This window comes from Mchenga conophoros, linkage group LG3, assembly GCF_057382185.1.
Source record: "Mchenga conophoros isolate Kocher_MC1m ecotype Shallow Benthic linkage group LG3, M_conophoros_male_GT1.1, whole genome shotgun sequence".
Lineage (NCBI taxonomy): Eukaryota > Metazoa > Chordata > Actinopteri > Cichliformes > Cichlidae > Mchenga > Mchenga conophoros.
In genome coordinates, this window is record NC_140528.1 from 26261143 (window position 1) to 26272916 (window position 11774).

At 44.6% G+C, this 11774-nt stretch overlaps 1 protein-coding gene across 1 annotated transcript; it reads right to left on the bottom strand.

The window, feature by feature from the left end:
• Nucleotides 1–677: 677 nt before the first annotated feature.
• Nucleotides 678–3151, bottom strand: LOC146577910 (uncharacterized). The gene is made up of 2 exons (XM_085268518.1): nt 2777–3151; nt 678–1196 (listed from the first exon to the last, which is right to left on the bottom strand). Exons 1-2 carry the CDS (start codon nt 3008–3010, stop codon nt 678–680), a joined length of 753 nt encoding a protein of 250 aa, XP_085124644.1. The 5' UTR covers nt 3011–3151.
• Nucleotides 3152–11774: the final 8623 nt, after the last annotated feature.

Below are 11774 nucleotides of genomic sequence, written 5' to 3' on the forward strand. Positions count from 1 at the left end.
TAAAAACATCAACCGGTTTTGCCAATACTCACTTTATTGGAAGTGTATTTTAACAGTAATGTCAACAATATATCTCCTGACATTTTTAGTTGAACTTAAAACTTTTTTCCTGACAGAAATACTTGTTTGTATGAAAATAAAGACAGTCTTGTTACTTCACTTAACATAAATACTTTTTATAAAAAAATAAGTCGACTTCATTTAACATAAATACTTTTTATAAAAAAATAAGTCGACTTCATTTAACATAAATACTTTTTATAAAAAAAAAAAACCCAAACAAACAAAGAGTCTTTCTTGACTTCCCTTAAGATACTTTTTATACCATCCACATGTAAGCACTATTGTCCACTTTTGTAACTTTGGACTAATCTTATGAAAAAAAAAGAGAGACTGCAGGTCCAACTTAAATTGCCTGACTTCCTTGCAGGTAATTGATTTAAGTTAATCAACTTGAAAACTGTACCCTGCCTTTCGCCCTATGATAGCTGGGATAGGCTCCAGCGCCCCCCGCGACCCTGAAAAGGATAAGCGGAAGCGAATGGATGGATGGATGAACTTGAAAACTTTAATAAGTTTATTAAGTGACTTTGATAAACTTAATTCAATTACTTGTAAATAGTTATTTAAATTGGATTCCCCATTCTCTTTTTTTCAGTATATGTTGTCATCGCATGTTATGGGGGAAACAGTAGAGTGGAGCGAGTAAACCAGTGGTTGTACCTCATTAACAGAAGCTTCTCAAACCTTTTGTCAGAAAGTCGATTTCTTTTAGGCGTGAGCACCAAACCTCCCAGACTAAAAGGTCGTTCCACAGGGGCACTTGATGGGGTTGGAGTGTTATACTTTAAAAAAATTGTCTTTATGCTTGAAAACTTGTGCAGAATCTGAAGGTCGTAGCCTGACATCAGGTAGTCCATGACTTCTTTTTCTGCAGAATAGGTCTCCTCCTCTGGCTCTGCCTCAAAAGTGAAAAAATCCATCTCACCTTGGCTGCTAGATGTAGTAGCACTGGGCACACTGGCAGGGTTTTTTGCCAGAAGAGCAGTGGTGCAACACTCTGCTGTCAGAAGCTGTTTTACTCGCTCCCTCCTTCCTGCATCTCTCAGCCATCGGAGTTTGAATTTTGGACAACTGGCAGCTGCAAGAAGGGCATCTTTGTCGTCCAGCACACCGGCGAAACGAGTCTGAATAGCCTAAAAAACATAATCGATATTTTTATGCCTACAATTTATTATGTTATTGAATTATTTGCAAACCATGCCTAATATGAGATCAGTATTATGGATTTATTTTGTTTTAGGTAACTTGTAAACATTTTAATTGTTTTAATCTTACACTCAACAAAAATATAAACGCAACACCTTTGTTACTGCTCCCATTCCCCATGGGATGGACGTAGAGACCTAAAATTCATTCCAGATACACAATATAACCATTCCTCCCAGACAGTGGTCACAAATCAGTCCAAATGTGTGGTAGTGGGCACATCTGCTATATTGAGATAATCCATCCCACCTCACAGGTGTGCCACATCAGGATGCTGATCTGACATCATGAGTAGTGCACAGGTGTACCTCAGACTGCCCACAACAAAAGGCCACCCTGGAATGTGCAGTTTTTTGCGCTATTGGGGGTCTGGGGACCCAGAACCGGTCAGTATCTGGTGTGACCACCATTTGCCTCATGCAGTGCAACACATCGTTGCATGGAGTCTATCAGATTGTCAATTGTGGCCTGTGGAATGTTGGTCCACTCCACTTCAATGGCTGTGCGAGGTTGTTGGATATTCGTGGGAACTGGTACACGCTGTCGTATACGCCGGTCAAGCACATCCCGAACATGCTCAATGGGTGACATGTCCGGTGAGTATGCTGGCCATGCAAGAACTGGGACATTCTCAGCTGCCATCTGCCCTGAACAATGTGAACCATGATTCATCCGTGAAGCGCACACCTCTCCAACGTGCCAGACGCCATCGAATGTGAGCATTTGCCCACACAAGTCTGTTACGGCGACGAGCTGGAGTCAGGTCAAGACCCCGATGAGGACGACGGGCATGCAGTTGAGCGTCCCTGAGACGGTTTCTGACAGTTTGTGCAGAAATTGTTTGGTTGTGCAAACCAATTGTTCCAGCAGCTGTCTGGGTGGCTGGTCTCAGACGATCTTGGAGGTGAACCTGCTGGATGTGGAGGTCCTGGGCTGGTGTGGTTACACGAGGTCTGCGGTTGTGAGGCCGGTTGGATGTGCTGCCATATTCTCTGAAACGCCTGTGGAGACGGCTTATGGTTGAGAAATGAACATTCAATGCACGGGCGACAGATCTGGTTGACATTCCTGCTGTCAGCATGCCAGTTGCACGCTCCCTCATTGCTTGTGGCATCTGTGGCATTTTGCTGTGAGACAAAACTGCACATTCCAGGGTGGCCTTTTGTTGTGGGCAGTCTGAGGTACACCTGTGCACTACTCATGATGTCAGATCAGCATCCTGATGTGGCACACCTGTGAGGTGGGATGGATTATCTCAATATGGCAGATGTGCCCACTACCACACATTTGGACTGATTTGTGACCACTGTTTGGGAGGGATGGTTATATTGTGTATCTGGAATGAATTTTAGGTCTCTACGTCCATCCCATGGGGAATGGGAGCAGTAACAAAGGTGTTGCGTTTATATTTTTGTTGAGTGTATTTTTCAATGATAATTAATATTCTGTTCCATGTTTGTGAATTGTATGAAGCAAAAAATCTGACTAATTTCAAGATGGAGCGTACTTGTACAATGGCATCTGGAAGGCCTGCAGTCATCCTGGAGAGGTCATCTTTCACAGCCTGCATCAGAACTTCAAGTGTTGGTAGTAAAGTTCCATATGGACAGTCACCTTGTAAAATGTCCAGTACTGCAGTCAGAGGTTTCATGGCCATGCAGTACTTATGCAGGAATTGGTATTCTTGATCTTTGAAGCACTTCGGTCCTAGCTTTGTGCACAGAGTATTCAGCTCACCCATGGGGATTTCTGCAATTCTCTTTACAGCATCAAAAAAGGAATTCCACCTTGTGGATGTTGGTATTAGGAGCTTTCTTTTGCTGATTTCTTCCACTGTTTCTGATGCAAGTGTAGATCTACTCGATTTGGTCCAAAGAGCTGTGCATTTTACTGTGCTGCTCCTATACACAGCCCTGCTCTTTGCATTGGTTGTTAAATGTTTCTCCACATCACGTGTGCAAATTATGTTGATGGTGTGCGAAGCACACCTGCGGTGCGGGGGAAGAGACAGCTGACCATCACTTTCATTCTCAGCCGAGAGGATTTCTGACAGATCTGAAAAAGTGACACCATCGTCTTTGGGGCTGGACTCTTCCTCCTCCGTCTCATCATCACACTCCGTGACAGGATGATAAACTTGAAACGCCTTAACAAAGTTGGATCCATTATCAGTAACTGTTGCAACTACTTTGTTGAGTAATCCATAAGAGGAGTGGATGTTTTCGATTACTGTACCAATGACATCATAAGTGTGTCTACCACGAATTTGCCTACATGCTAATGCAACCTTGTGACGCTCTAATGTGGTTCTACTGATCCAGTGGAGCGTTACTCCCATATAGCTTCTGTTGTTAGCAGTCCAAATATCCGCGGTAGTTGAAACAAAGTCAATCTCATTCAGTGCCACTGCCTGGTCTGGCTCCGTCGCCTGTGGCTGCCACGCCACCGTCTGGTCCTGCCTCGTCTGGTCCCACCTCGTCTGGTCCCGCCTCGTCTGGTCCTGCCTCGTCTGGTCCTGTGCCCTCCAAGCCTCGGCCGGTACGCCTGACACTTGGGAGCCGCCGCCGCCTTCCGCGCGGCCGGCCCCCTGAACTGCTCCGTCGTCTCCTTCCCCGCCGCCACTGCCTTCCGCGCGGCCGGCCCCCGGATCGCCATCGCCTGAGTCGCCGCCGTTGCCGTCCGCATGGTCGGCCCCCTGAACTGCACTGTGTTTGGGCTGTTTTCTTGGGCTCCGGTGTTTGCTGTGCTCTTCTTTTGTTTTCTGTTTCGTTCCCTCCGTCCTGGTCCCCCGCCTCCCGCCCTGGGTGGGTTGTTCCTTTCTTTTTCTTGTCTTTCGGTTCTCGGGTTTGGGCTGTCGGGAGCCAGCCCTTGAGGGGGGGTGATGTCATGGTCCTGGGCCATGTTGGCCCAGTATTCTTAGTTTTCATGTAATTTTGTATTTTGTTCCTTATTTAGGCCATGCTTCCTGGGTTGATCTGTTACGTTGTTCCTTATGTGTTTTCCCCTTGTGACTCTTACCCCCTGTGTGCCCCTCTGTGTATCTGTGAGCCCTCGTCTCTCCTTGTGTTTTATGTTTTCCCCAGCCCATTATGTCTGTGTTCTCCCCGTGCTCTCTCTCCTCCTGTCTGAACCTCTGTACTTCCTGTTTTACTTTGCCCGTCTCCCGTCAGTGTTGCGTTCACTCCTGCCGTGTCTTGTTATGATTATCAGTGTCACCTGTGTTCCCCGTGTGCTCCCACTTCCCTCGTTAACCCTCTGTGTATTTATGTCTGCGTCTCCCTCAGTTCTGTGTCGCGTTCTCCCTCATGACTGTGTGCCCCTCCGTGTGTTTCCTTGTAAGTCTGTTCCTTAGTACTTCCCAGTTTAGTTTCATGTTATTTTGTATCGCCGTTATCTTTTGTCATCTTTTGTCAGCAATAAAGCTGCATTTTGAGTTCAGTCCTGTTTTCTTGTGAGTTTGCGTTTGGGTCCTATTTCCTGCCTGCCACACAGCCAGAACATGACAATGGGAAGCAGGGAAAGCTGTGATGAGAGGTAAAATAATTTCTTTCTCATCACACAAAAAGAAAGAAGAAAACAAAAATATTCAGAAATTAGAAAAAACCATCAAATCACTAGAAGAAGCCTACGCGTGCAACCAAGATCAGGAAACATTGAACAAAATACGCAAAACAAAACTAGAATTAAATGAAATTATTAATAAAAAAAACCACAATTCCTTATACAAAGACTTTGCTTGCAGAATTTTGAACACAGTAACAAATCAGGTCAATTTCTAGCTAACCAGCTAAAAATAAATAAAGTAAAAACAACTATATGTGCTGCTAAAGATTTATCGGGGAACACAATATATGACCCTGGAAGAATAAACAACATTTTTAGGGATTTCTATGAAACTTTATATTCACCACAAATAAACCATCTAAAAATGAAATTGATTTGTTTCTCGACAACATAACTCTTCCAAAATTACTAGACAGTCAAGCAATGGCACTGGATTCGCCACTGACGCCAGGTGAACTCCAGGAAGCCCTGATAAGTATGCCCAATAATAAGGCTCCAGGTCCAGACGGCTTCCCTGCAGAATTCTACAAAGAATTCTGGACAATTTTGGCACCAGTATTCCACAGCATGTTGCAGGAAATCGGCAGACTACCACCAAATATGAATTCTGCCAACATTAGTCTCCTGCTAAAACCAGGCAAAGACCCTTTATTTCCCTCAAGCTATCGTCCAATTTCTCTTTTAAATGTAGACCTTAAAATAATCTGCAAAGCTCTCTCAAAGAGATTAGAGAAAATAACCCCCCTCTTAATTCATCCTGACCAAACTGGTTTCATAAAAGGTCGGCACTCCTCAACAAACACTCGTAGATTACTTAATTTAATAGACTACTCATATAATAAAAACATCGAAACCATAATATTATCTCTAGATGCAGAAAAAGCATTTGACAGAGTTAACTGGAAATTTTTATTCGCAACTTTACACAAATTTGGTTTTGGAAACTCTTTCATAAACTGGATAAGAATATTATACAACTCCCCTACAGCTCGTATCAGAACAAATGACCAGACATCCTCCAGCTTCTGTCTTCTGAGGGGCACCAGACAGGGATGCCCACTCTCCCCTTCACTTTTTGCAATTTTTATCGAACCTCTAGCAGCAGCATTTAGACAGGCTACAACAATTGAGGGCATAAAATGTAAGAACATATAACATAAAGTCAGTCTCTATGCGGATGATGTGTTGCTTTTTCTGCAAAACACACAAATCAACCTCTCTGAGGTAATTACTCTAATAAACTGGTTTTCAAGAGTTTCAGATTATTCAATTAACTGGACAAAATCTACAGTTCTCCCCAGGTAAGCGTAAAGGAGGTGGGCTTGCTGTTTTAGTTAACAACCGGTGGTGTAACCCTGCCAACATAACAATCAAAGAAAGGATTTGTTGCCCGGACACTGAACTGTGTGCTGTTGGACTCAGGCCGTATTATTTACCCAGGGAATTCTCTCACGTCATCTTGGTGGCTGTTTATGTTCCCCCCTCTGCTAACCCCACAGCTGCATGTGACACTATCCACTCTGCCATAGCTCGGCTACAGACTCAGCACCCGAGTGCCTTTATTGTGATCTCGGGTGACTTCAACCATGTATCACTGGACAATACACTACCAACATTCAAACAATATGTGGACTGTCCCACCAGGGGAGAGAAAACTTTAGACTTACTGTATGCTAACGTCAAGGATGCATACAGCTCCTCCTCCCTCCCCCCACTTGGTAGGTCAGATCATAACCTGATTCACCTCACCCCCCGCTATGTGCCAATTGTGAGGAGGGAACCTGTGACCACCAGGACTGTTAGGAGGTGGTCAGAGGAGGCAATAGCGGAACTACAGGGCTGTTTCGAGGTGACCGACTGGGAAACACTCTGTGAGCCTCACGCCGAGGACATCAATGGGCTTACTGAGTGTATCACAGACTACATAACTTTCTGCACCGACTCCATTGTTCCAGCTCAGACTGTTCATTGTTACCCAAATAACAAGCCGTGGGTGACTAAGGACATCAAAGCCCTCCTCAACAACAAGAAGAGGGCTTTCAGAGGGGGCAACAAAGAGGAGGTGAGGAAGATCCAGGTGTTACTAAAGGACAAGATCAGAGAGGCTAAGGACAATTACAGGAGGAAGCTGGAGTGGAAACTCCAGCAGAACAGCATGAGAGAGGTGTGGAGGGGCATGAAGACCATCACTGGATTCAGGCCAACCAACAGCAGGGGAGCTGAGGGAGGTGAGAATAGAGCCGACGAGTTGAATCTGTTTTTCAATAGATTCGACACCACAGTGTCTGCTCCCACCCCCACAACCTCACCTGCAGTCAGCCTGGAATCCAGAGCCACACCACTGTGCCAGCCTCTCTCTTCACATGTTGCCTCCTGTGAGATTCCTGACACCCCTCCCCCACCCATCACCTTCACTCAATACCAGGTTGAGATGCAAATGAGGAGACTTCACTCAGGCAAGTCTGCTGGACCAGACGGAGTGAGTCCCCTTGTCCTCAAGACCTGTGCCCCCCAGCTGTGTGGAGTCTTTCATAAACTGTTTATGCTGAGTCTGAGTCTGCAGAGGGTCCCGGTGATGTGGAAGACATCATGCCTCGTCCCTGTACCAAAGACGCCTCGTCCCAGTGCCCCCCAGGATTACAGGCCCGTGGCACTGACCTCCCACATCATGAAGACCCTGGAAAGGCTCATCCTGGACCAGCTGCGACCCATAGTAAGACCACATCTGGATCCCCTTCAGTTCGCTTATCAGCCTCGTCTCGGAACAGAGGACGCCATCATCTACCTGCTCAATCGTGTCTACACCCATCTGGACCAGCCGGCGAGCACTGTGAGGGTCATGTTTTTTGACTTTTCCAGTGCTTTCAACACCATCAGGCCGACCCTCCTGGGTGATAAGTTAGCAGCGATGCAGGTGGATGCTTCTCTGGTGTCCTGGATTGTTGATTACCTGACAGGAAGACCACAATATGTACGTCTCCCACAGTGTGTGTCTGACAAGGTGATTAGCAACACAGGGGCACCACAGGGGACTGTCCTCTCCCCCTTCCTCTTCACCCTCTACACCACAGACTTCAGCCACTGCACAGAGACCTGCCATCTTCAGAAGTTTTCTGATGACTCTGCGGTGGTTGGATGCATCAGCAGGGATGATGAGACAGAGTACCGGGCTGTGGTCGACTCCTTTGTCACGTGGTGTGAGCAGAATCATCTGCAGCTCAACGTGGCAAAGACCAAGGAACTGATCGTGGACTTCAGGAAGACCAGGAAACACTTGACCCCTGTTTCAATCCAGGGGGTCAGTGTTGACATTGTGGAGGACTATAAATACCTTGGAGTACACATTGACAATAAACTGGACTGGGCTAAAAACACCACAGCACTTTACAGGAAGGGCCAGAGTCGTCTCTATTTTTTGAGGCGACTGAGGTCCTGCAACATCTGCCAGAAAATGCTGAGGATTTTCTATGAGTCTGTTGTGGCCAGTGCGATCCTCTATGCTGTTGCATGCTGGGGGAGCAGGCTGAGGGTCGCAGATGCCAACAGACTTAATAAACTGATCCGTAAGGCCAGCAATGTTGTGGGGATGGAGCTGGACACCCTCAAGGTGGTGTCGGAGAGGCGGATGCTGTCCAAGATAAAGACAATGTTGGATAACACCTCCCACCCACTCCATGACATGTTGGTCAGTCACAGGAGCTCGTTCAGTGAGAGACTGAGATTACCGAAAAGCACCACTGAACGACACAGGAAATCATTCCTGCCTGTGGCCATCTCCCTGTACAACGCATCCACTTAACACACTGTTTGCTGCTACAGCTACACATGTTTCTTTTCCAACTATTTATTTATGAGTGACTTATGTATGTATGTATATATATGTATATATTGTACTATTCTTAGTTAGCGTATTGTCTGTCTTGTCTTAATGTTGGTTTAAAATGGAGCACTGTAACAAAAAATAATTTCCCCCAGGGATCAATAAAGTATTCTGATTCTGATTCTGATTCTGATTAACTGCTCCTTCCATAATTCTTCCTCTGCCCCACTACAATCAGGAAATATTAAATATTTAGGTATTAATGTTTCTCCTAAGCTTTCAGACTTAACTAAATTAAACCACATCCCACTTCTAAAGAAAGTAGAAGGCGATCTGACTAGATGGAAATCTTTACCCATATCACTCATGGGAAGGGTCGCCACTATAAAAATGATGATCTTGCCAAAAGTAAATTACTTATTTTTGATGATACCTAACAAACCATCACAAGATTGGTTCAGATCTCTGGATTCATATATTTCCAAATTCCTTTGGAAAGATAAACCCCCGCATATCAGCTTAAAAACGCTACAAAGAACCAAGGATAGAGGAGGATTAGATCTGCCTAATTTTCACCAATACTAATTAGCCAATAGGCTTCAGTTCATCTCAGAATGGTTAAAACATACCTTCTTAGTTGAGCCCTGGCTAGATGTTGAACAGGCACTATGCAAGGATCTAGAGATTTCAGACCTACCATTTATCAGCTCAAACATCAAAAGACATGAATGCTTTAAAAGTATCAACATCAGCTTTTCTCTAACAGCATGGTGGGAGTTTCTAAAAATAACGGAGTCTTCATTAATCCCATGCAAACGTATACCTATCTGGAATAACCCTGACATATTACAAAACAATAATATGATTAATTTCCCAGAATGGCGTTGTAAAGGAATTAAATACTTAGAACATATATTAGAGGGAACAGAATTTATTCCATTTGACAGACTAGTTGAACAATATGGGATCAACAAGACAAGGTTTTTAGAATATCAACAAATTAAATCCATAGTAAAAAAGAAATTTAACCTCAGTCAAGTTGAATTACAAACACCACCAAGTGCGGCACATTTCCTTACTCTTAAATCCCCCAAATTATTATCTAAAATATACAGAACACTTTCTAAATTAGATGAATCAATATCCCTTCCTATTGCAAAGTGGGAAGTAGATTTATCAGTCAGCTTAGACCAAAACTTCTGGTCTCAGATTTGCTTAAAAACCTTTAAATTGATTAAAAATCCCAGTCTGCAATTAATACAATACAAAATACTTCATAGAGTGCACTATACAGGTCATCGGATGTTCAAGATGGGCTTTACATCTTCCAACAACTGCTCACACTGTCAAAACAATACACCAGACAATTACATCCACGCTCTTTGGTTCTGTCCACCAGTGCAGAAGTTTTGGCACGAGATATGTGAAGACTTATCAAAGTGTCTGAAATGTAAAATTCCAACCTCCCCTTTAGTGTGTTTGTTGGGAAAACTGGATGAGGTCACTACAGAAACTAATACAGTCCACATGGTTTTTACTGCCCTATGCATCGCCAAGAAAACGGTCCTCATGAACTGGAAAAATAAAAATAATCTTAATTCTAGCCAATATAGAAACCTTCTAATAGATCACATTAGTCTCGATATAGCCTCTACCACCACATTAGATCAATCCTTCTGAGCTCCTTTGATCAGCTCCATCAAATTCAAATTCAAATTTTTATTTGTCACGTACACAGTCGTACACAGTACGATATGTAGTGAAATGCTTGGACAACTGCTCGTGACCTAAAGAAAACAAAAAAGGAAAAGGCTATGAATAAGATAGGAAATAAATATGAAAAATTAAAAAGGGTAAATTTAACTAGGAAGGAATAAAATATAAATTAAGGTTAAAAATGAAATAACTGTACAACACACTGGGAAAGAATAAGATAAAATATATAAATTAAATTGAAAATAAAATAACTGTACAACAAAATACACAATATAGAACTATATAAGAATGTATGAACAACATACACAAGAAGTATAAATAAATATATACACAATAACAGCAGCAGTGATTTAAGTGATCAAGTGAAAACAAAGTCCAGAAAGTCCAGTGTGTGTGTAAGAACCATATGTGTGGGTCAGTACTGTGTGGTGGTGTGATTGAGAGACCGTATCGCCTGCGGGAAGAAGCTCCTCCTCAGTCTCTCTGTGTTGGTCTTCAGGGAGCGGAATCGCTTTCCTGACCTCAACAGAGAGAACAGTCTGTTGTTGGGATGGCTGAGGTCCTTCACCATCTTCCTGGCCTTGGTCCAGCACCGCCTGCTGTAGATTGAGTGCAGGTCAGGGAGCTCGGAGCGGATGGTGCGCTCAGCTGACCGCACAACCCTCTGTAGAGCTCGTCTGTCCTGCATGGTGCTGTTCCCGAACCAGGTTAAGATGTTTCCCGCCAGGATGCTCTCTATGGTGCACGAGTAAAAGTTCCTGAGCACCTTGGAGGGCAGTTGGAAGTCTCTCAAGCGTCTGAGGTGGTAGAGACGCTGTCGGGCCTTTTTCACCACGGTGTTGATGTGACAGGACCATGACAGGTCCTGCGTGATGTGAACTCCGAGGTATTTGAAGCTGTCCACTCTCTCCACTGGGCACTCGTTGATGACGGGGGTCTGGTAGTTCCTCTCCTGCTTAGTGCTGAAGTCCACTATCAGCTCCTTTGTCTTACTGATGTTTAGAAGGAGGTTGTTCCTCTGGCACCAGTTCTCCAGATTCCTAATCTCCTTCAGGTAGGCCGTCTCGTTGTTATCAGAGATCAGGCCCACCACGACGGTGTCGTCAGCAAACTTGATGATGGTGGTGGAGCTGGTAGTGGCCACACAGTCATATGTGTACAGAGAGTACAGCAGGGGGCTCAGAACACACCCCTGGGGGGCTCCAGTGCTGAGAGTGGTGGAGGCTGATCACCTAGCGGGGGTAGGGGGTCGTGGTTTGGTCCCGCCTTAGCTACTGTGGTTGATATGGAGTTGGGATGGGCTTAGGGCGCCTGGAGGACCCCTAGAGATGTTATCCCTGGAGGGCTTAACCCGGGGGTTGTGTTCATAACCTGGTTAGTGGCTCTGGTCGCTCTTAGAGGTTGT

Coding starts and splice junctions, on each gene's coding strand:
- LOC146577910 (XM_085268518.1), bottom strand. CDS start 3,010: ATGGGTGAGCTGAATACTCTGTGCACAAAGCTAGGACCGAAGTGCTTC. Junction 1,197..2,776: donor TTCCAGATGCCATTGTACAA/GTACGCTCCATC, acceptor TATGTTTTTTAG/GCTATTCAGACTCGTTTCGC.